We start from the raw sequence: 25,000 nt of genomic DNA, 5'->3' as shown, positions 1-25,000 counted from the left end.
ATTAAGGAGAGGATGACCGTGGCCATGTATTGCGAGATTTTGGGGAACAACCTCCTTCCCTCAGTTAGACCATTGAAGATGGGTCGAGGCTGGGTCTTCCAACATGACAATGACCCGAAGCACACAGCCAGGATAACCAAGGAGTGGCTCTGTAAGAAGCATATCAAGGTTCTGGCGTGGCCTAGCCAGTCTCCAGACCTAAACCCAATAGAGAATCTTTGGAGGGAGCTCAAACTCCGTGTTTCTCAGCGACAGCCCAGAAACCTGACTGATCTAGAGAAGATCTGTGTAGAGGAGTGGGCCAAAATCCCTCCTGCAGTGTGTGCAAACCTGGTGAAAAACTACAGGAAACGTTTGACCTCTGTAATTGCAAACAAAGGCTACTGTACCAAAAATTAACATTGATTTTCTCAGGTGTTCAAATACTTATTTGCAGCTGTATCATACAAATAAATAGTTAAAAAATCTAACATTGTGATTTCTGGATTTTTTTTTTAGATTATGTCTCTCACAGTGGACATGCACCTACGATGACAATTTCAGACCCCTCCATGATTTCTAAGTGGGAGAACTTGCAAAATAGCAGGGTGTTCAAATACTTATTTTCCTCACTGTATCTAAGATCACTATAATTTTCTGTAAATAAAGTAAATTTAACTCAAAGTGGAAAAATGTTCAACAGATATTCTTAAATGGTTCGTGTTCACATCATCATGCAAACTAACCGATCGCAGTAAATCTAACAGTTAATGGGGAAATGTGAGGTATTGTGATCAGCACTGCATGACTCTGGAGTCTGGAGTCTGGAGGAGGGTTACCTGGAACGACTCCATTAGTTGCGATGGCACTCATAGATATCGCCGTCAGCAGCGTCTGTCGGGACAAGACTCCATATAGTCACACGTTAACGACAGCACTCCACGTCAAGCCTTTCATGTGCTCAATGCGTCAGTCACTTGTCAGAGGAAAAAATTTACTTGTCCAGCAAAAAAAAGAAGATTTTTATTTGTGTGTTATAAATATCATTTTTTCTGAAGCAATATTTTCATCAGGGATTTTTTCTCTAATCTTTTTGAATATATGCTTCATAAATGTCATCAATAAATTAAATTATAATAAAAAAAAAGACACTACAGGGCTGTTACCAATCAAATGAAATAATTTACACTGAAAAATTACAACTGCATTAAATAGTGTTATGAGATTGTTTTAAGTATTTTTTGAATATATATAAATAAGAAATGTTGGAAGGAATGACCCTTTCAAACACGAAACTAAACCACCAGTAGGTGGCGGCAGGGGACCGTCTTAATGAGCGAGTCACTGAGTCATTTATTCAAACGATTCGTTCAAATGGCTGATTCGTTCAGGAATGAGGCAGATGTTTTTGAACGAGTCACTGAATCTGTGAAAGTCAGTATTGCATCTAAAATGTAAGTGACTAAATATGAATTTTCGTCATGGTTTTCATTTTCAGTCGTGATGGTATTCAGCACTCTTGCTCATGTGATGTTGCTTAACTGTATCATATTATAAATATAAAACCCATTTTGAATGTTTACCGCGGTGTGTTAATCAGGGTTCCAGACTGCGACCATTTCCTGAGAATGTGCGGGTTAAATTGTATGTGGTCGCATTTGTGCGAGTGCATGGTCATGTACTACTCCGTTAGATTCAGTTGTATCAGTCCGTAACTTATGTTCAAAATGAACGAGTACATCATGAATCCATTTTCCAAACCGTGTTTTTGACTGATCCTGAATCACTACGGTACGCCTATAATAAGCGTTTATATTCTGGCTGTTGTATCCCGGGGTCGGCTCGGCGGCGGAGTTGCCCAGTGCCTGCGTGACTCGCCATAGACATTAACAGAGAGAAGTATCTCCGGCTACAATGTTCTTCTGCAAGACACTTGCAGTTAATTTATTAACGAACGTACACGTCACGCGCATTGCACACACTGATGGTGAAACGAGCCAATAAGGAATTCAGGAATTACCACAAGCCAACGAGCCTCAGACACACCTGATGACGAGAGCACAGGTGCAGACAGGGAGGAAACCAAGTGAGCAAAGGAATATAGCAAATACATGTTATGTTAAATTAGGGCTGTCAAAATGAACACGTTAACGCATGCAAAGACTGAGGTGTCTGAGGGGTGTCTGAGGGGTGTCTGAGGGGTGTCTGAGGGGTGTCTGAGGGGTGTCTGAGGGGTGTCTGAGAGGTGTCTGAGGGGTGTCTGAGGGGTGTCTGAGAGGTGTCTGAGGGGTGTCTGAGGGGTGTCTGAGAGGTGTCTGAGGGGTGTCTGAGGGGTGTCTGAGAGGTGTCTGAGGGGTGTCTGAGAGGTGTCTGAGGGGTGTCTGAGAGGTGTCTGAGAGGTGTCTGAGGGGTGTCTGAGAGGTGTCTGAGGGGTGTCTGAGAGGTGTCTGAGGGGTGTCTGAGGGGTGTCTGAGAGGTGTCTGAGGGGTGTCTGAGGGGTGTCTGTCTGAGGGATGTCTGAGGGGTGTCTGAGGGGTGTCTGAGAGGTGTCTGAGGGGTGTCTGAGAGGTGTCTGAGGGGTGTCTGAGAGGTGTCTGAGAGGTGTCTGAGGGGTGTCTGAGAGGTGTCTGAGGGGTGTCTGAGAGGTGTCTGAGAGGTGTCTGAGGGGTGTCTGAGAGGTGTCTGAGAGGTGTCTGAGGGGTGTCTGAGAGGTGTCTGAGGGGTGTCTGAGAGGTGTCTGAGGGGTGTCAGAGGGGTGTCTGAGAGGTGTCTGAGAGGTGTCTGAGGGGTGTCAGAGGGGTGTCTGAGAGGTGTCTGAGGGGTGTCTGAGAGGTGTCTGAGGGGTGTCTGAGGGGTGTCTGAGAGGTGTCTGAGGGGTGTCTGAGAGGTGTCTGAGAGGTGTCTGAGGGGTGTCTGAGAGGTGTCTGAGGGGTGTCTGAGAGGTGTCTGAGAGGTGTCTGAGGGGTGTCTGAGGGGTGTCTGAGAGGTGTCTGAGGGGTGTCTGAGAGGTGTCTGAGAGGTGTCTGAGGGGTGTCTGAGAGGTGCCTGAGAGGTGTCTGAGGGGTGTCTGAGGGGTGCCTGAGGGGTGTCTGAGAGGTGTCTGAGAGGTGTCTGAGAGGTGTCTGAGTCTGAGGGGTGTCTGAGAGGTGTCTGAGAGGTGTCTGAGGGGTGTCTGAGGGGTGTCTGAGAGGTGTCTGAGGGGTGTCTGAGGGGTGTCTGAGGGGTGTCTGAGAGGTGTCTGAGAGGTGTCTGAGAGGTGTCTGAGAGGTGTCTGAGGGTTGTCTGAGGGGTGTCTGAGGGGTGTCTGAGGGGTGTCTGAGGGGTGTCTGAGAGGTGTCTGAGGGGTGTCTGAGAGGTGTCTGAGGGGTGTCTGAGGGGTGTCTGAGAGGTGTCTGAGGGGTGTCTGAGAGGTGTCTGAGGGGTGTCTGAGGGGTGTCTGAGAGGTGTCTGAGGGGTGTCTGAGAGGTGTCTGAGGGGTGTCTGAGGGGTGTCTGAGAGGTGTCTGAGGGGTGTCTGAGGGGTGTCTGAGAGGTGTCTGAGGGGTGTCTGAGGGGTGTATGAGAGGTGTCTGAGGGGTGTCTGAGAGGTGTCTGAGGGGTGTCTGAGGGGTGTCTGAGAGGTGTCTGAGGGGTGTCTGAGAGGTGTCTGAGGGGTGTCTGAGGGGTGTCTGAGAGGTGTCTGAGGGGTGTCTGAGGGGTGTCTGAGGGGTGTCTGAGGGGTGTCTGAGAGGTGTCTGAGGGGTGTCTGAGAGGTGTCTGAGAGGTGTCTGAGGGGTGTCTGAGAGGTGTCTGAGGGGTGTCTGAGAGGTGTCTGAGGGGTGTCTGAGAGGTGTCTGAGGGGTGTCTGAGAGGTGTCTGAGAGGTGTCTGAGAGGTGTCTGAGTCTGAGAGGTGTCTGAGAGGTGTCTGAGAGGTGTCTGAGGGGTGTCTGAGGGGTGTCTGAGAGGTGTCTGAGAGGTGTCTGAGAGGTGTCTGAGGGGTGTCTGAGAGGTGTCTGAGGGGTGTCTGAGAGGTGTCTGAGGGGTGTCTGAGAGGTGTCTGAGGGGTGTCTGAGAGGTGTCTGAGGGGTGTCTGAGAGGTGTCTGAGGGGTGTCTGAGAGGTGTCTGAGAGGTGTCTGAGAGGTGTCTGAGTCTGAGAGGTGTCTGAGAGGTGTCTGAGTCTGAGGGGTGTCTGAGAGGTGTCTGAGGGGTGTCTGAGAGGTGTCTGAGGGGTGTCTGAGAGGTGTCTGAGAGGTGTCTGAGTCTGAGGGGTGTCTGAGAGGTGTCTGAGAGGTGTCTGAGAGGTGTCTGAGAGGTGTCTGAGGGGTGTCTGAGAGGTGTCTGAGGGGTGTCTGAGGGGTGTCTGAGAGGTGTCTGAGGGGTGTCTGAGAGGTGTCTGAGAGGTGTCTGAGAGGTGTCTGAGGGGTGTCTGAGGGGTGTCTGAGGGGTGTCTGAGAGGTGTCTGAGAGGTGTCTGAGGGGTGTCTGAGAGGTGTCTGAGGGGTGTCTGAGAGGTGTCTGAGGGGTGTCTGAGAGGTGTCTGAGGGGTGTCTGAGAGGTGTCTGAGAGGTGTCTGAGAGGTGTCTGAGTCTGAGAGGTGTCTGAGAGGTGTCTGAGTCTGAGGGGTGTCTGAGAGGTGTCTGAGGGGTGTCTGAGAGGTGTCTGAGGGGTGTCTGAGAGGTGTCTGAGGGGTGTCTGAGGGGTGTCTGAGGGGTGTCTGAGAGGTGTCTGAGAGGTGTCTGAGGGGTGTCTGAGGGGTGTCTGAGGGGTGTCTGAGAGGTGTCTGAGGGGTGTCTGAGAGGTGTCTGAGGGGTGTCAGAGGGGTGTCTGAGAGGTGTCTGAGAGGTGTCTGAGGGGTGTCAGAGGGGTGTCTGAGAGGTGTCTGAGGGGTGTCTGAGAGGTGTCTGAGGGGTGTCTGAGGGGTGTCTGAGAGGTGTCTGAGGGGTGTCTGAGAGGTGTCTGAGAGGTGTCTGAGGGGTGTCTGAGAGGTGTCTGAGGGGTGTCTGAGAGGTGTCTGAGAGGTGTCTGAGGGGTGTCTGAGGGGTGTCTGAGAGGTGTCTGAGGGGTGTCTGAGAGGTGTCTGAGAGGTGTCTGAGGGGTGTCTGAGAGGTGCCTGAGAGGTGTCTGAGGGGTGTCTGAGGGGTGCCTGAGGGGTGTCTGAGAGGTGTCTGAGAGGTGTCTGAGAGGTGTCTGAGTCTGAGGGGTGTCTGAGAGGTGTCTGAGAGGTGTCTGAGGGGTGTCTGAGGGGTGTCTGAGAGGTGTCTGAGGGGTGTCTGAGGGGTGTCTGAGGGGTGTCTGAGAGGTGTCTGAGAGGTGTCTGAGAGGTGTCTGAGAGGTGTCTGAGAGGTGTCTGAGGGTTGTCTGAGGGGTGTCTGAGGGGTGTCTGAGGGGTGTCTGAGGGGTGTCTGAGAGGTGTCTGAGGGGTGTCTGAGAGGTGTCTGAGGGGTGTCTGAGGGGTGTCTGAGAGGTGTCTGAGGGGTGTCTGAGGGGTGTCTGAGGGGTGTCTGAGAGGTGTCTGAGGGGTGTCTGAGAGGTGTCTGAGGGGTGTCTGAGGGGTGTCTGAGAGGTGTCTGAGGGGTGTCTGAGGGGTGTCTGAGGGGTGTCTGAGGGGTGTCTGAGAGGTGTCTGAGGGGTGTCTGAGAGGTGTCTGAGAGGTGTCTGAGGGGTGTCTGAGAGGTGTCTGAGGGGTGTCTGAGGGGTGTCTGAGAGGTGTCTGAGGGGTGTCTGAGGGGTGTCTGAGAGGTGTCTGAGGGGTGTCTGAGGGGTGTCTGAGGGGTGTCTGAGAGGTGTCTGAGGGGTGTCTGAGGGGTGTCTGAGGGGTGTCTGAGAGGTGTCTGAGGGGTGTCTGAGGGGTGTCTGAGAGGTGTCTGAGGGGTGTCTGAGGGGTGTCTGAGAGGTGTCTGAGGGGTGTCTGAGGGGTGTCTGAGAGGTGTCTGAGGGGTGTCTGAGAGGTGTCTGAGAGGTGTCTGAGGGGTGTCTGAGAGGTGTCTGAGGGGTGTCTGAGGGGTGTCTGAGAGGTGTCTGAGGGGTGTCTGAGGGGTGTCTGAGAGGTGTCTGAGGGGTGTCTGAGGGGTGTCTGAGAGGTGTCTGAGGGGTGTCTGAGGGGTGTCTGAGGGGTGTCTGAGAGGTGTCTGAGGGGTGTCTGAGGGGTGTCTGAGAGGTGTCTGAGGGGTGTCTGAGGGGTGTATGAGAGGTGTCTGAGGGGTGTCTGAGAGGTGTCTGAGGGGTGTCTGAGGGGTGTCTGAGAGGTGTCTGAGGGGTGTCTGAGAGGTGTCTGAGGGGTGTCTGAGGGGTGTCTGAGGGGTGTCTGAGGGGTGTCTGAGAGGTGTCTGAGGGGTGTCTGAGAGGTGTCTGAGAGGTGTCTGAGGGGTGTCTGAGAGGTGTCTGAGGGGTGTCTGAGAGGTGTCTGAGGGGTGTCTGAGAGGTGTCTGAGGGGTGTCTGAGAGGTGTCTGAGAGGTGTCTGAGAGGTGTCTGAGTCTGAGAGGTGTCTGAGAGGTGTCTGAGAGGTGTCTGAGGGGTGTCTGAGGGGTGTCTGAGAGGTGTCTGAGAGGTGTCTGAGAGGTGTCTGAGGGGTGTCTGAGAGGTGTCTGAGGGGTGTCTGAGAGGTGTCTGAGGGGTGTCTGAGAGGTGTCTGAGGGGTGTCTGAGAGGTGTCTGAGGGGTGTCTGAGAGGTGTCTGAGGGGTGTCTGAGAGGTGTCTGAGAGGTGTCTGAGAGGTGTCTGAGTCTGAGAGGTGTCTGAGAGGTGTCTGAGTCTGAGGGGTGTCTGAGAGGTGTCTGAGGGGTGTCTGAGAGGTGTCTGAGGGGTGTCTGAGAGGTGTCTGAGAGGTGTCTGAGTCTGAGGGGTGTCTGAGAGGTGTCTGAGAGGTGTCTGAGAGGTGTCTGAGAGGTGTCTGAGGGGTGTCTGAGAGGTGTCTGAGGGGTGTCTGAGGGGTGTCTGAGAGGTGTCTGAGGGGTGTCTGAGAGGTGTCTGAGAGGTGTCTGAGAGGGTGTCTGAGGGGTGTCTGAGGGGTGTCTGAGGGGTGTCTGAGAGGTGTCTGAGAGGTGTCTGAGGGGTGTCTGAGAGGTGTCTGAGGGGTGTCTGAGAGGTGTCTGAGGGGTGTCTGAGAGGTGTCTGAGGGGTGTCTGAGAGGTGTCTGAGAGGTGTCTGAGAGGTGTCTGAGTCTGAGAGGTGTCTGAGAGGTGTTCTGAGTCTGAGGGGTGTCTGAGAGGTGTCTGAGGGGTGTCTGAGAGGTGTCTGAGGGGTGTCTGAGAGGTGTCTGAGAGGTGTCTGAGTCTGAGGGGTGTCTGAGAGGTGTCCTGAGAGGTGTCTGAGAGGTGTCTGAGAGGTGTCTGAGGGGTGTCTGAGAGGTGTCTGAGAGGTGTCTGAGGGGGTGTCTGAGAGGTGTCTGAGGGGTGTCTGAGAGGTGTCTGAGAGGTGTCTGAGAGGTGTCTGAGGGGTGTCTGAGGGTGTCTGAGGGGTGTCTGAGAGGTGTCTGAGGGGTGTCTGAGGGTGTCTGAGGGGTGTCTGAGAGGTGTCTGAGGGGGTGTCTGAGAGGTGTCTGAGAGGTGTCTGAGGGGTGTCTGAGGGGTGTCTGAGAGGTGTCTGAGGGGTGTCTGAGAGGTGTCTGAGGGGTTGTCTGAGAGGTGTCTGAGGGGTGTCTGAGAGGTGTCTGAGAGGTGTCTGAGAGGTGTCTGAGTCTGAGAGGTGTCTGAGAGGTGTCTGAGAGGTGTCTGAGGGGTGTCTGAGGGGTGTCTGAGAGGTGTCTGAGAGGTGTCTGAGAGGTGTCTGAGGGGTGTCTGAGAGGTGTCTGAGGGGTGTCTGAGAGGTGTCTGAGGGGTGTCTGAGAGGTGTCTGAGGGGTGTCTGAGAGGTGTCCTGAGAGGTGTCTGAGAGGTGTCTGAGAGGTGTCTGAGTCTGAGGGGTGTCTGAGAGGTGTCTGAGGGGTGTCTGAGAGGTGTCTGAGGGGTGTCTGAGAGGTGTCTGAGGGGTGTCTGAGAGGTGTCTGAGGGGTGTCTGAGAGGTGTCTGAGAGGTGTCTGAGTCTGAGGGGTGTCTGAGAGGTGTCTGAGAGGTGTCTGAGAGGTGTCTGAGAGGTGTCTGAGAGGTGTCTGAGGGGTGTCTGAGAGGTGTCTGAGGGGTGTCTGAGGGGTGTCTGAGAGGTGTCTGAGGGGTGTCTGAGAGGTGTCTGAGAGGTGTCTGAGAGGTGTCTGAGGGGTGTCTGAGAGGTGTCTGAGGGGTGTCTGAGAGGTGTCTGAGGGGTGTCTGAGAGGTGTCTGAGGGTGTCAGAGGGGTGTCTGAGAGGTGTCTGAGGGGTGTCTGAGAGGTGTCTGAGGGGTGTCTGAGAGGTGTCTGAGGGGTGTCTGAGGGGTGTCTGAGGGGTGTCTGAGGGGTGTCTGAGAGGTGTCTGAGGGGTGTCTGAGGGGTGTCAGAGGTGTCTGAGGGGTGTCTGAGGGGTGTCTGAGAGGTGTCTGAGGGGTGTCTGAGAGGTGTCTGAGGGGTGTCTGAGAGGTGTCTGAGGGGTGTCTGAGAGGTGTCTGAGGGGTGTCTGAGAGGTGTCTGAGGGGTGTCTGAGAGGTGTCTGAGGGGTGTCTGAGAGGTGTCTGAGAGGTGTCTGAGGGGTGTCTGAGAGGTGTCTGAGGGGTGTCTGAGGGGTGTCAGAGGTGTCTGAGGGGTGTCTGAGGGGTGTCTGAGAGGTGTCTGAGGGGTGTCTGAGAGGTGTCTGAGGGGTGTCTGAGAGGTGTCTGAGGGGTGTCTGAGAGGTGTCTGAGGGGTGTCTGAGAGGTGTCTGAGGGGTGTCTGAGAGGTGTCTGAGGGGTGTCTGAGAGGTGTCTGAGGGGTGTCTGAGAGGTGTCTGAGAGGTGTCTGAGAGGTGTCTGAGAGGTGTCTGAGTCTGAGAGGTGTCTGAGAGGTGTCTGAGTCTGAGGGGTGTCTGAGAGGTGTCTGAGGGGGTGTCTGAGAGGTGTCTGAGGGGTGTCTGAGAGGTGTCTGAGAGGTGTCTGAGGGGTGTCTGAGAGGTGTCTGAGGGGTGTCTGAGGGGTGTCTGAGAGGTGTCTGAGGGGTGTCTGAGAGGTGTCTGAGAGGTGTATGAGAGGTGTCTGAGAGGTGTCTGAGGGGTGTCTGAGAGGTGTCTGAGAGGTGTCTGAGAGGTGTCTGAGTCTGAGGGGTGTCTGAGGGGTGTCTGAGAGGTGTCTGAGAGGTGTCTGAGAGGTGTCTGAGAGGTGTCTGAGAGGTGTCTGAGAGGTGTCTGAGTCTGAGGGGTGTCTGAGGGGTGTCTGAGGGGTGTCTGAGAGGTGTCTGAGAGGTGTCTGAGGGGTGTCTGAGGGGTGTCTGAGAGGTGTCTGAGAGGTGTCTGAGAGGTGTCTGAGTCTGAGGGGTGTCTGAGAGGTGTCTGAGAGGTGTCTGAGAGGTGTCTGAGGGGTGTCTGAGAGGTGTCTGAGGGGTGTCTGAGAGGTGTCTGAGGGGTGTCTGAGAGGTGTCTGAGAGGTGTCTGAGGGGTGTCTGAGGGGTGTCTGAGAGGTGTCTGAGGGGTGTCTGAGGGGTGCCTGAGGGGTGTCTGAGAGGTGTCTGAGAGGTGTCTGAGAGGTGTCTGAGAGGTGTCTGAGTCTGAGGGTGTCTGAGAGGTGTCTGAGAGGTGTCTGAGAGGTGTCTGAGGGGTGTCTGAGAGGTGTCTGAGGGGTGTCTGAGAGGTGTCTGAGGGGTGTCTGAGAGGTGTCTGAGAGGTGTCTGAGGGGTGTCTGAGAGGTGTCTGAGAGGTGTCTGAGAGGTGTCTGAGAGGTGTCTGAGGGGTGTCTGAGAGGTGTCTGAGGGGTGTCTGAGAGGTGTCTGAGAGGTGTCTGAGAGGTGCCTGAGAGGTGTCTGAGGGGTGTCTGAGGGGTGCCTGAGGGGTGTCTGAGAGGTGTCTGAGAGGTGTCTGAGGGGTGTCTGAGAGGTGTCTGAGGGGTGTCTGAGGGGTGTCTGAGAGGTGTCTGAGGGGTGTCTGAGAGGTGTCTGAGGGGTGTCTGAGGGGTGTCTGAGAGGTGTCTGAGGGGTGTCTGAGGGGTGTATGAGAGGTGTCTGAGGGGTGTCTGAGAGGTGTCTGAGGGGTGTCTGAGGGGTGTCTGAGAGGTGTCTGAGAGGTGTCTGAATTTATGTTATTGTTTTAATCGATTGACAGTACTAAATAAAATACAACCAAACATTAAAAAACATACGTGGTGTTTTTAATTTTTTTTTATAGTTATTTTTAATGGTTTTCATTTAAAAGATTAAAACATTTTGCCAACATGAGGCCCTGTGTCACTGTCAGTCTTTTTACATCCGTGCAGAACTAGGGTACGCAGATTAGGACTATTATTCATCAGCATGCATTAATCCCATGTTGAAAAAAAAAAACAATTTGGTGCGACCAAATCATGTGCTGGTGTGACCAACTGAGAAAGCTGGCAGCACCAGTGCAACCAGTGGAAAAGTTAGTCTGGAGCCCTAATGAAAGTTTCTTGAAAGTGTGTTTTGCGGTCATTTGTTTCTATTGCCTCCTCATGAGGCTGTGAGAGCCTCAACGTGATTACCTTTTGGTGATAATCTGGCTACTTGATGTGTGTGTGTGTGTGTGTGAGTGTGTGTGTGTGTGAGTGTGTGTGTCTCTGTGTGTGTCTCTCTGTGTGTGTGTGTGTGTGTGTGTGTGTGTGTGTGTGTGGTGTGTGTGTGTGTGTGTGTGTGTGTGTGTGTGAGACTCACACAGCAGCAGCAGATGAAGACGATACACAGCGCCTGAAGAACCCCTGCCGTCCCGACGACCCACGTGAGCCTGAGGAAGAGGATCACGCCGAAGATGTTCTGCAGGCACGGCAGGTACACACCCATGAAGGTGCCCATCTGAGGAGACTGCAGGAATCATGGGAGATTCAGTGAGTGTGTGTGTACACCCAGTATGTGTGTGTATCTTCTACCAAGTCTCACAGAAACACCTGTTAGCATTAGAGTGATCAGATCCTCTTGCTCGGGGATTTCAGCGCTAGGGTGGGACAGAACTGCAGGATATGGAGTGGAGCGCTAGGTAGGCAAAATATAAAGGGGCTTTGGCACTGGGTAGTTTAGGAACTCAGTTATAGGAAGGATCCACCAGGATGGTCACCCGAGAACTAATGGCTCCCATAGGAACGTTTTCCTGGTTGCGTTCGCAGCGTCAGTAGAACTCTGAAGTGATGTGAGACACGCTTGTTGCTGTGAACGCCAGTGCTCGCATTCTCCTGTTCACTAGTGTACGATCTGTCTAACGGTCCTGTCTCATACGGCACTCAATAGAACTGTTATAGACAGACCGTGATGAAGAGTGATGAAGACAGTGATGAAGAGAGTGACGAAGACAGTGATGAAGACAGTGATGAAGAGAGTGATGAAGAGAGTGATGAAGACAGTGATGAAGACAGTGATGAAGAGTTATTAGCGTATGGCGTGTGTCTGATGTCCAGTGTTGCTGAGCAGAAACACAATCATGATTCTCTTGAGCTCCTCAAAGTTGCGTTGGGTTTTCTCCTCAGCGTAAAGATTAAGAGCTAAGAGAAGGAAGAGGAGTGTGTGTGTGTGTGTGTGTGTGTGTGTGTGTAGAACGTCACCTTGCGTGGCTTACGCTTCTCTCCGATGCTCTCGGCCTCCTCGTGCTCTCGGGCGCCTTGTGTGAGGTTCGTGTAGTTCGCCAGACGACTGAGCAGAGACGACACCTTGGGGCGAGTGTCCATCTCCTCCTGCAGAGAAAGAGAGAGAGAGGGAGGGAGAGAGGGAGGGAGAAAGGGAGAGAGGGAGGGGAGAGAGAGAGAGAGAGAGAGAGAGAGAGAGAGAGAGAGAGAGAGAGAGAGAGAGAGAGAGAAGGGAGAGAGAGAGAGAGAGAGAGAGAGGGAGAGAGAGAGAGAGAGAGAGAGAGAGAGAGAGAGAGAGAGAGAGGAGAGAGAGAGAGGGAGAGGGAGAGAGAGAGAGAGAGAGAGAGAGAGAGAGAGAGGGGGAGAGAGACATTGATCAGATAGGGTAAAGGGTTTAGACTGAAACACAGAAATGATTCAGAGAGCAAACCTCAAACAGAGCCAGATTCCTGTCGTAGAAATCATCATCATCGATGGCGTGAGAGTTATTGATGTAAACGCTGGACAGCTTCACTCCGTCACCTGACACACACACACCACACACACAGAGAGAGAGAGAGTCATCAGCGGTTTAAGGGTTAATATGAGTGCTTGGGAAACCTGTTTGGAAACAACCGTTACGTTCACTGTTTGCAGATACGAGAATAAGACCCAACAAAACTTTCATAAAGTCCATGAAACTGGAAGCATTTTCTCCTTATAATCAGTGCAGGACCACATGACACGTGTGTGTGTGTCGCCATCAGCAAACCGTCAGCACACACAGTCTCACTTCCCCAACACACACACACACACACACACTCACTCACACTCTCAGACACACACTCACTCACACACACACCTCTGCCTTTGTTTCACTGCATTCTTCACTGAGGTGTGTGTGTGTATGTGTGTGTCCACATGTGAAGCTTTAAAGCAACATGAATAATGTGTGTTTGAGCTGCAACACCTGCACAGTCATCACTGCAGCGTAACACACACACACACACACACACAGAACTTTAATGTGTGAAAGAGTCACACCCTCATCGCTCACTCAGAGATGAAGGAGACAAAACATGCAAATCTTACAAGATAAACAGTGCCATGATTCATCAGAGTCTCTCAGAGTTTATCACTACTGATGAATTATTACATTCATTTTTATTAGAATTATTATTATTATTATTAGACATGAAATCATTATGTTATTGTTCTGAAGTTTTGAAATAATCCAGTGCTGTTATTGTTCACTGAAACTAAAACCATTCAAAAGAGTTGCTGTCAATCCAAACAAAGCTGAAATTAAATTAAATATCAATATTAGAAACTAAAAGAAAATTTAAATGTAGAAATTGTATTTAAAGGTGCATTGCGCGAGAGTCTGAGTTTTCGCAGAACTACGCCCCCTCTGGCGGCAAGCGAAACTGCAACCAGAGGTGTGCACGCTCACGGACCACACGCACGCTTGCACGAGCTCGAGCTGGTCATAACCCAAGGAGCATCAGCCGCACAAATCTTTTGTTTACAATCATAATGTCTTCAGAGGTAATAAAGTTTTAAATCTGCAAGTAATTTAAAATATGTGAAAGGAAAGGCAATTGAGTAAATAACACACTTATGTGTGAGGGGAAAAAATGGGGGTAGTAGAAAACTTCGTTTTTTATTCCCATCTATCTCCATGTTGAACTGTGTTATGTGTTTACTGTATCCACTTATGACTATTATTATGGAAACACGTTCATGAACAATATAAGTTATTACTTTGTAAAAGCTCAAAATAGTAATCATGATACCATACCATACACAGTCGGTCAACAAAGTACACCCAAATGTCTCAAGGTAATAAACAATCAAGTGGCACTATGACGTTACCATAAAAGCCAAACAGGCTAATCCGCCGAAGATTTGCGGGGGTTTAGCCTGTTTTATTGATCAGCTAAGTAGCATATTCCAATAGCAATACATCGTAATTAAGCAGTAATTTGCTCAAAATTTGTGTCTAAGTATCTAACTTATATATCAGCATTTTATATCACAATCATTCTGAACCTGATCACTGACAATGGTAAGTTAGTAAAACCTATTCCGATTGTACATTTATCTAGCTTACGCTAAAGCATTACACATTTTATGGATCGTCATTTATTGTCATTATTGGCCGTATCAGACATTAGAGAATGGGATATATCTTACCTTTTTATCAAGAAAAAAGCCAAATGAGGATCCCGTTTGAGCCCTAGAGCAGACCGGAGATCTCTCCATTTGTTGAAAGCCTTCCCTATGTTTACTCTCGTCTTACCCCGACGCCTGTCTGACTCCAATTTGGACCTTTTGGTTGCACTAGACAAAAGTTCTCTTTTTTTTTTATCTTACGTGGAGTTTGCGTTGGTGTTTGAAATGAACTACAAGCCGGTCTCTTAGAATCCATTTTCTACGGAGAATGGCGGCGTCGGCGCATACACAAACCTGCCAGACATATGAGCGTGCCGTGAACGCGCATGACGTCACGCCCAGTCTCAGATTCCGACCCGAATCCCTCTTATTTATTTTACTGTACAGGATTATAGAGGCAATCGCAGTGATCAGAGAAGGGCTCAGTCAGCCCATCAGGCAATTGTTTAAGCATGTATGGGTTAGAAAACGGGTATTTTTAACATGAAAAGTTGCGCAATGCACCTTTAAAAAAAATAAAAAAAATAAATAAAAAAATCACAAAAATAATTTACGTATATATACAAATTTAAAATGCTAATTCAGACTATTAATTTGCTACTATATTTATTAATGATTAATACTACAGTAGTATAAATAATACAAAAATATCACTGAATAAAGTATATTTTTGTTCATTTGTGATATAAAAACTTCAAATGTGCTTTAATAACTGCGATATTTGGCATTATTTAGTTTTATTATAGCTTTATTAATATTTAAAATTAGCTTTTATTTGTACATTTTTAGTTTACATATTAATTTTAATTAATGTTCAGTCATTTCGCTGTGCTTTTGTCGTTTTATTCGTTTTTTAAATTTTTTATATAGGTTACATTTATTTATATTTTTGTTTTTTAAATAAAATTATCGTATAATACTGTTAATTATTATTTATTTCCGGTCTATATTTTTAGTGCTTCAACTTAAACTAAACAAAATGTAGAATTGTTGCCTTCGCAATAAACTAAAATAAGTTTACGTTTCCCATCTAATATTTATATTTATAGTGTATTTCAGCTTTATTCATATATGCACTTCACAATAATAATAACCCTGATTCGCTGCATCCCAGATCACACCCTTCCCTACAGTACGTCACACACACCCTTCCCTACAGTACGTCACACACACCCTTCCCTACAGTACGTCACACACCCTTCCCTACAGTACGTCACACACACCCTTCCCTACAGTACGTCACACACACCACTTCCCTACAGTACGTCACACACACCCTTCCCTACAGTACGTCACACACACCCTTCCCTACAGTACGTCACACACACCCTTCCCTACAGTACGTCACACACCCTTCCCTACAGTACGTCACACACACCCTTCCCTACAGTACGTCACACACACCAGGGCTGTACAGTGCGAGCATTTCACTCGCATATGCGCCTAAAAATAGTTTGTGCGAGTAGAAAAAATAAAAAGGGAGCACCGGTGCGACTACGGATTTCAACCCTTTCATTCGCATTTTGCTCCTAAACTAAATCCATACTATGTGTATCAAAGTAGAGTAGCCCACAATTCTCGCGCATCTCTGTATAAAAAATGGACAAGCACTGTCCTACAACTTCTTTTTCACACCTGCAAAACACAGAACTCATGTGATGAGATGCGGTGACGTCGCCCTGCGGCGAGTTTATGAATGAAAACATCCGCGCCGCCCGGCCAGCACGGGCGATTCACCGCCCGCGGAAGTTAAAATTAGGACAGATTGATCTCTCTGTGTGTGTGTGTGTGTGTGTGTGTGTGTGTGTGTGTGTGTGTGTGTGTGTGTGTGTGTGTGTGTACGAGAGGAGGACTAGTTTCTCCACGCCACTGCGGAGTCCGACGATGCGGTGGAGTTGAGCGGAGCGATATCGGTGTGACAGTCGTAGCCCGCTCAACTCGAACGTTGAAGGAAAATTAACTGACCGTGTACAATGAAGAGAATTGACTCGTATTTCCTAAAAAAGCAAAGCGAAACCGCTGACAGAGCGGACATCGGTGAGAGAAATGTGGGAGAAGTGGAATCTGGGACTGACGATGTTGACTCCGTCGAGCCGGAGGAGATGCCAACAGTTAGCCTAGCTAGCACCGGTAGTGCTAGCAAGGTTTACAAATTTAAAGCCGACTGGATCAAGCTCTTCTCCTGGTTGGAATTTGAGGACAACCTCATGTTTTGTAAATACTGTAAAGGCCAAAAGCAGGCAGGAAATTCGGCATTTGTTTCTGGAAACCCCCATTTTAAAAAAGATAGTGTAACCAAACATAACTACTCCAAGCGGCACATCGCCTGCAGAGACAGTTACATGCTGAGACAAAACAAACCAGCCTTGACAGTGACCGCAGCTCTGGACAGGCAGGTGATGTTGTCCGAGGTGGAGATGAGGAGGCAGCTTAAAATCAAAATGAACATCGCCTACTTCATCGCCAAGGAGGAAGAGCCGTTTGTCAAGTTTGGGCCACTTATCACGCTGCACAAGAAGAACGGCGTTGATATCAACCCAACCTATGACAACCATGTCAGGTAATATTTTCCAATAATATTAATATAGTAGTAATAATAATAATATTTAAAATCATAGCTTTTTACTAAAACAAAGCAATGTTGTCATTCTGGCATGTGTATAGTACCATTATGATAAGTAATGTAACTGCATGTGATGTCAGTCATGTTATGTAACAGTATGTAGCTTAGTATGTGTATACTACATATGCCAGGCTATGTATTTATTTCTTGGCCTCAGTTGCAGGGAGATAAGCAGTTGTTCTGCAACACTGTTTGTATCCAATAAAACTTAAAATTACAAACCATAAGTGTTTTACAACAGTGTTCTCATTCATACAGGTGTGCAGAAATGATTGGACAAGTTGCCGATCTCTTGAAAGAGAACCTAGCTGCTAAGCTGAGAACAGCAAAGCACCTTGCAGTTCTCATTGATGGTGACACTGACATATCAAACACAGAGTGTGAGATTGTCTATGTGCGTCTGGTAGAGGGTGGGAAGCCAGTCACTCTCCTTGTTGGACAACAGACCCTTGAACACTCCCATGCCAATGGTAGGTGGTCACGGTCTAGCAGCAAGAGTAACCTTTATTTTTGTATAGTTTCATAAATGCATAATTGAGTCACTATCTTGTTTGTTTTAAGGCCACAAAAGTTCTTATTGTTTTTATGCTATCCTTCAAGGTGTTCTGGATGCAACCAAGGCTGCATTCAATGCAGTTTGCCCAGACGACAATGGAGGGTCATGGATGAAGAAGATGATCAGCTTTGGGGCAGATGGTGCCTCAGTGAATATGGGCCACCGTGGAGGAGTGATTGCTCTCCTGCAAAGAGAGGCAGGGGAGTATATTATCCCTATCCACTGCATGCCACACAGGTTTGTAACTGGAAAAAATGGTTATGTGGTAGCAGACATACATGCACATTTGTCACATGCGTGTGTGCACACACAACCTAAATTATTTGTCAGTCACACACAAATAGGCACACAGACACACCACTGTAACAGAGCAGGGAAAAAAAGAAGAGGAAGGTGGATAGTTATTTTTTTTAAACTATATTTTGGCTTTCACAGACTAGAGCTGGCGATCCTAACCCTCCAGAAGAAAGAACCAATGGTGTCCCAGGTCTACGATCTTCTGCATCTTGTGTGGAAGACCTACCACTTCAGTGGAAAGTCCAAGAGAGAGCTCCATCAACTAGGGAAAGAGCTGGGTGTGGATGTCTGCACACCGTCTACTGTCAAAGGGACACGCTGGATCCCCCATGTCCACAGGGCCCTCAAAGTGTTCCTGCGACATGGAGCAGACAAGAACCTTGCCACAGACAATGGCCAGTACTCCACTGTCCTGCAGCACATGGAGCACCTGGCTGTTGCAGGTACAGTGGAGGTTCAAGGACGGGCAAAGAAGGTCAGTTTTACAACATTAAGTTAAACAAAATAGGTTTTAAGTTAAATGACATTTCAGACTTGAATGGTTGGCAGATGATGAGGTGGCTAGGAATACAACACTTATTTTGTATTGATCAGATCATGTAGATCATCTACTGCTACACAGGTAAAGAGAGAAATGGAGAGTGCACCTTTTTGTGTATTCTGCCATTTTCTCTCTGACATGTTCGAGGAGCTGTCTTCACTTAGCCTCACCCTGCAGAGAAATGACCTGATCCTCCCCCAAGCTACGTCAGAGCTGAGGAAGACAGTGACAAGACTAGAAGGATTTAAGTCTAGGGCAAAGTCAGGAGGCATGCTGGAGAAGATCCAGACCATGCTTGCTCAGCGTGGAGATGATGAGTGCAGATTCCAGGTGTGTTAGGATGAGTTTGTTAGGATCTAATGGAAACAAATGTTTAGAGCAGAAGTGTGAGAATCTGTCACTATATGAGAATTAGTGTAGGTCTATTCAATGTAAAGATTTGGAGAAATGCAGTCTTTAAAACAATTTTGTGTGATTGTCTCTGTCTCTCTCTCTCTCTCTCTCTCTCTCTCTCTCAAAGGGAATACCACTGAAGGGGAATTTGACAGGTCTCACAGACCTCACCCATCCACAGCTGAAGAAACACATGGAGGCAGCTATCACTATTGGTGTGACTGAGCTAAAAGCCAGGTTTGGTGGGCTCCTGAATGATGACGCTGAAGTCAAGACCCCGGTGCAGGCCTTCAGAGTCTTCAATCATGACACATGGCCAGATGATCAGGGCAGCCTTCTGACCTTCGGTGATGGTGATGTGGCAGACCTGGTGAGGCATTTCAGAGAGCCTCTTGAGAGGTAAGAATGTATTTTGCACTGCTGTGATGTGATGTGAACAATGATGCCTGGGTATTTGCTAACTTCCTCTGTTAAATCTCTACAGATCAGGGTGTGACCTGGCAGCTGTTGAGGATGAGTGGCAGGGACTGAAGATCTTGGTCAGTCAAACTTTCAAGGACAAGTCCTACAGTGGCCTGTGGGAGACCATGCTGACCAAGGAGCCATACAGGGAGGATTACAAGGTAAGCAAACACTGCTGAGTATTTGCATGCTGCAGTGCCCTTCTCCTATTATTGGTGGTTAAAGATGAGATAAGTAAGGCCTATCTTAATCCCCCTAGAACATACTGGAGTTGGTGCAGCTGATGCTAGTGTTGCCCATTTCGGCTGCCCAGTGCGAAAGGGGCTTCTCTGCACAGAACCGCATAAAGAGCTCCAAAAGAAGCAGCCTTGCAGTCTCCACCACCGAAGACCTCATGAGGATCACCCTGGAGGGGCCCAGTCTTGAGGACTATGATCCAAGTCCTGCAGTGGACCGCTGGATGAACTCAGCCAAGCGTGCCAGGCGACTTGACTACAAAAAGATGTGGGACAGGGGTGTTCTCTGTGTTTAATTGAGGGTTACAGTAGGCCTTATGATGGCCCTGTGTTTATATGTATTAGTGCACATGTGTTACTGTGTACGTGATTTGAGTGTAAAATAATAAAATTGTGTTATTTATGAAATTTAGTAGTGCTCCTAAATTTTTTTCTGTGCTCCTAAATTTTTTCACTAGGAGCACTTGTGCTCCTAGTGAAAAAGCTAAGCGTACAGCCCTGACACACCCTTCCCTACAGTACGTCACACACACCCTTCCCTACAGTACGTCACACACACCCTTCCCTACAGTACGTCACACACCCTTCCCTACAGTACGTCACACACACCCTTCCCTACAGTACGTCACACACACCCTTCCCTACAGTACGTCACACACACCCTTCCCTACAGTACGTCACACACACCCTTCCCTACAGTACGTCACACACCCTTCCCTACAGTACGTCACACACACCCTTCCCTACAGTACGTCACACACACCCTTCCCTACAGTACGTCACACACACCCTTCCCTACAGTACGTCACACACACCCTTCCCTACAGTACGTCACACACACCCTTCCCTACAGTACGTCACACACACCCTTCCCTACAGTACGTCACACACACCCTTCCCTACAGTACGTCACACACACCCTTCCCTACAGTACGTCACACACACCCTTCCCTACAGTACGTCACACACACCCTTCCCTACAGTACGTCACACACACCCTTCCCTACAGTACGTCACACACACCACTTCCCTACAGTACGTCACACACACCACTTCCCTACAGTACGTCACACACACCCTTCCCTACAGTACGTCACACACACCCTTCCCTACAGTACGTCACACACACCACTTCCCTACAGTACGTCACACACACCCTTCCCTACAGTACGTCACACACACCCTTCCCTACAGTACGTCACACACACCCTTCCCTACAGTACGTCACACACACCCTTCCCTACAGTACGTCACACACACCCTTCCCTACAGTACGTCACACACACCACTTCCCTACAGTACGTCACACACACCCTTCCCTACAGTACGTCACACACACCCTTCCCTACAGTACGTCACACACACCCTTCCCTACAGTACGTCACACACACCCTTCCCTACAGTACGTCACACACACCCTTCCCTACAGTACGTCACACACACCCTTCCCTACAGTACGTCACACACACCACTTCCCTACAGTACGTCACACACACCCTTCCCTACAGTACGTCACACAACAGTACGTCACACACACCCTTCCCTACAGTACGTCACACACACCCTTCCCTACAGTACGTCACACACACCACTTCCCTACAGTACGTCACACACACCCTTCCCTACAGTACGTCACACACACCCTTCCCTACAGTACGTCACACACACCACTTCCCTACAGTACGTCACACACACCCTTCCCTACAGTACGTCACACACACCCTTCCCTACAGTACGTCACACACACCCTTCCCTACAGTACGTCACACACACCCTTCCCTACAGTACGTCACACACACCACTTCCCTACAGTACGTCACACACACCCTTCCCTACAGTACGTCACACACACCCTTCCCTACAGTACGTCACACACACCCTTCCCTACAGTACGTCACACACACCCTTCCCTACAGTACGTCACACACACCCTTCCCTACAGTACCCTTCCCTACAGTACGTCACACACACCCTTCCCTACAGTACGTCACACACACCCTTCCCTACAGTACGTCACACACACCCTTCCCTACAGTACGTCACACACACCCTTCCCTACAGTACGTCACACACACCCTTCCCTACAGTACGTCACACACACCACTTCCCTACAGTACGTCACACACACCCTTCCCTACAGTACGTCACACACACCCTTCCCTACAGTACGTCACACACACCACTTCCCTACAGTACGTCACACACACCCTTCCCTACAGTACGTCACACACACCCTTCCCTACAGTACGTCACACACACCCTTCCCTACAGTACGTCACACACACCCTTCCCTACAGTACGTCACACACACCCTTCCCTACAGTACGTCACACACACCCTTCCCTACAGTACGTCACACACACCACTTCCCTACAGTACGTCACACACACCCTTCCCTACAGTACGTCACACACACCAGGGCTCCAGACTGCGACCAAATGGTCGCATTTTGCGACCAAAATTTGAGAGTGTGCGACTAAATTTTACATCCAGTCGCACATGTGCGACCAGTAAATTTCATCTCGTTCATAGTGGGCGACAACCGACGTCGCGTCTGCGATGCTTTGTTTACGACATCACGACAAGAAGACTAGCATGTTTAATTTTTTAATGGTCCTCCATGAAGGGTTCCGAGTGAATGAGTGTGTGTGTGCGCGAGTGAATGAGTGTGTGTGTGTGTGTGTGTGCGCCCGAACGCAAGTGAGTGAGTGAGCGAGCGAGCGAGCGAGAGAGAGAATGAGAGAGTGTGTGCGCGAGTGAGTGAGTGTGTGCGTGCGTTAGTCTATGTGCGTGTATGTGAGTGAGTGCGTGTGTACATGTGCGAGTGAATATGTGTGTGAGACGGCTCGAGATGACTGGTTGTAAAGCAATGTGTAGTCTGACAATGTTTCTTGTCCAGGACATGACAAGATTTTTAGGAGTCGAAATCGTGTAATCTGATACATTGACTATAGTAACAGACAAAAAAATTGCTCATTCTGAACCAGGCATAACTAACTATGGTATACTGTGGTTATGAAAGTAGCCTACACATCTTTTTACAGCACTTCAAAACTATATCCTATTAAAATGTTTGTTTTTTAATGTGTCGACCAAAACATTTTTGTTCATCCTTGTCTCTATTTATAAAACTGAAAGTTTCAAGAAGTAGGAAAACTCACACTTAAAAAGAAGACTAAATTACCATTGTAAACAGCTGCTGAGGGTGCTTATTGGCTATTTTCACTCCCTAATATCTATTTTGTCACTCATTTTGCTTTTGAAATAATATTAAGACATTATGAAGGATAATAATTAAATTTAACTTTATCTATACACCTCAAATTTATCTCAGTGCTTTGTCATCCCACAGTACCAAATACTTTCTGTAGAACTTAGAGCCGCGGCCCTCAGATGTTAGTCTGGAGCCCTGTGATCTTAAAATAAAACTGCACCATAATTTCTGTACGCTTAATCTATTTATTATCAAAGCATTTGTCTGTAATAGTTATTTAGGGGGAAAATGTGAAGGTGTGCCCCTAAATTTTCTGCTTGCGCTCCTAAAATTTTAAGTCAGGGGCTACAGCGCTCCTAATAAAAAAAGTTAGTCTGGAGCCCTGCACACCCTTCCCTACAGTACGTCACACACACCACTTCCCTACAGTACGTCACACACACCCTTCCCTACAGTACGTCACACACACCACTTCCCTACAGTACGTCACACACACCCTTCCCTACAGTACGTCACACACACCCTTCCCTACAGTACGTCACACACACCCTTCCCTACAGTACGTCACACACACCCTTCCCTACAGTACGTCACACACACCACTTCCCTACAGTACGTCACACACACCACTTCCCTACAGTACGTCACACACACCCTTCCCTACAGTACGTCACACACACCCTTCCCTACAGTACGTCACACACACCACTTCCCTACAGTACGTCACACACACCCTTCCCTACAGTACGTCACACACACCCTTCCCTACAGTACGTCACACACACCCTTCCCTACAGTACGTCACACACACCCTTCCCTACAGTACGTCACACACACCCTTCCCTACAGTACGTCACACACACCACTTCCCTACAGTACGTCACACACACCCTTCCCTACAGTACGTCACACACACCCTTCCCTACAGTACGTCACACACACCCTTCCCTACAGTACGTCACACACACCCTTCCCTACAGTACGTCACACACACCCTTCCCTACAGTACGTCACACACACCCTTCCCTACAGTACGTCACACACACCACTTCCCTACAGTACGTCACACACACCCTTCCCTACAGTACGTCACACAACAGTACGTCACACACACCCTTCCCTACAGTACGTCACACACACCCTTCCCTACAGTACGTCACACACACCACTTCCCTACAGTACGTCACACACACCCTTCCCTACAGTACGTCACACACACCCTTCCCTACAGTACGTCACACACACCCTTCCCTACAGTACGTCACACACACCCTTCCCTACAGTACGTCACACACACCCTTCCCTACAGTACCCTTCCCTACAGTACGTCACACACACCCTTCCCTACAGTACGTCACACACACCCTTCCCTACAGTACGTCACACACACCCTTCCCTACAGTACGTCACACACACCCTTCCCTACAGTACGTCACACACACCCTTCCCTACAGTACGTCACACACACCCTTCCCTACAGTACGTCACACACACCCTTCCCTACAGTACGTCACACACACCACTTCCCTACAGTACGTCACACACACCACTTCCCTACAGTACGTCACACACACCCTTCCCTACAGTACGTCACACACACCCTTCCCTACAGTACGTCACACACACCCTTCCCTACAGTACGTCACACACACCCTTCCCTACAGTACGTCACACACACCCTTCCCTACAGTACGTCACACACACCCTTCCCTACAGTACGTCACACACACCCTTCCCTACAGTACGTCACACACACCCTTCCCTACAGTACGTCACACACACCACTTCCCTACAGTACGTCACACACACCCTTCCCTACAGTACGTCACACACACCCTTCCCTACAGTACGTCACACACACCCTTCCCTACAGTACGTCACACACACCCTTCCCTACAGTACGTCACACACACCCTTCCCTACAGTACGTCACACACACACCTGCGCTCGGCGGTCATTCACTCGTCCGAGCAAAAAAAGTACTTATTGAAATAGGATTTTTTTTATTCTGACGCAACATTCTCATCAGTGGTCAGTCAGCTTTGACATATTTAAATCTGCATATTTATGATATTTAACCTTTATAAAGGGCCTAATAGTTTTAAATATATGCTTCATTTTTAAATTAGAATCAAAAGACACTACAGGGCTGTTACCAATCAAATGAATTCATTTATACTGAAAAATTACAACTACATTAAATAGTGTTAATTATGAGATTGTTTTAAGTATTTTTTGAATATATATAAATAAGAAATGTTGGAAGGAATGACCCTTTCAAACACGAAACTAAACCACCAGTAGGTGGCGGCAGGGGACCGTCTTAATGAGCGAGTCACTGAGTCATTTATTCAAACGATTCGTTCAAACGGCTCATTTGTTTATGAATGAGTCATTGAATCTGTGACTCAACCGATTCGTTTAAAGCATCGACAAGCAGTAATGTTGAGCCCTGTACACTCACACTTACACACACTCTCACACACACACACACACACACACACACACACACTCACTCACCGTCGCTGAGCTGCTCACCCTGGTCGGGCGTGTCGGAGGTCGTGACCCCTGCGGACGCCTCGCTGCGACTGACGCTCTCCCGCGAGCCGAAGCGGACCCTGGCGTGTGTGTGTGTGAGTGTGTGTGTGTCCGGGGGCGTGTCGGGCAGGTCCTCGGCTCTGATTGGTGTGACGGTGAAGCGCACGGACGAGGCCATGGCTTCCGGCGCCGGCGGGTCCGACAGGGCGGCGGCTCCACGTCACACACAGCTCACGCTCACCGAGGGCGACACACACACACGCATCGCCATGGAGACACTGTGAGTGTGTGATCTCGGGGGAGATTGATGATGTTGTCACGGTCTGAGTGCTTGATAGTAACAGTAGTGATTGTGTGTGTGTGTGTGTGTGTGTGAAAGAGGAATGTGTCCCAATAGGGCTTGTTTTCGCTCAGATCAGCGTTTGCATCTGATTTC

At 49.3% G+C, this 25,000-nt stretch overlaps 2 protein-coding genes across 4 annotated transcripts in view; one reads left to right on the top strand and one right to left on the bottom strand.

Annotated features, from left to right (window-relative positions):
- slc12a6 (solute carrier family 12 member 6) overlaps positions 1 to 25,000 on the bottom strand; it is a 60,859-nt gene that overhangs the window by 31,658 nt on the left and 4,201 nt on the right. Inside the window, exons 2-6 of one of the 3 annotated variants that reach the window (XM_084404974.1) lie at positions 24,565 to 25,000; positions 11,981 to 12,072; positions 11,530 to 11,658; positions 10,652 to 10,798; positions 819 to 873 (exon numbers count right to left, since the gene is read on the bottom strand). The exon at positions 24,565 to 25,000 is cut by the window's right edge and continues 116 nt beyond it. In XM_084404974.1, coding sequence (XP_084261100.1) covers positions 819 to 873; positions 10,652 to 10,798; positions 11,530 to 11,658; positions 11,981 to 12,072; positions 24,565 to 24,742 — 601 coding nt within the window. In that variant the 5' untranslated portion in view covers positions 24,743 to 25,000. Of the gene's footprint in view, positions 1 to 818; positions 874 to 10,651; positions 10,799 to 11,529; positions 11,659 to 11,980; positions 12,073 to 24,546 lie in introns of all 3 variants that reach the window. The other 2 variants (XM_084404973.1, XM_084404975.1) reach the window with 2 other exon arrangements.
- On the top strand, positions 15,168 to 19,296 carry LOC311287873 (zinc finger protein 862-like). The gene is made up of 7 exons (XM_084404983.1): positions 15,168 to 16,264; positions 16,586 to 16,797; positions 16,928 to 17,120; positions 17,319 to 17,655; positions 18,242 to 18,513; positions 18,599 to 18,737; positions 18,836 to 19,296. Exons 1-7 carry the CDS (start codon positions 15,678 to 15,680, stop codon positions 19,106 to 19,108), a joined length of 2,013 nt encoding a protein of 670 aa, XP_084261109.1. The 5' UTR covers positions 15,168 to 15,677; the 3' UTR covers positions 19,109 to 19,296.

This window comes from Rutilus rutilus (genome assembly GCF_951802725.1).
Source record: "Rutilus rutilus genome assembly, chromosome: 3".
NCBI lineage: Eukaryota > Metazoa > Chordata > Actinopteri > Cypriniformes > Leuciscidae > Rutilus > Rutilus rutilus.
The sequence above is the reverse complement of the archived record's forward strand: the minus strand, read 5'-3'. Positions and strand labels throughout refer to the sequence as shown.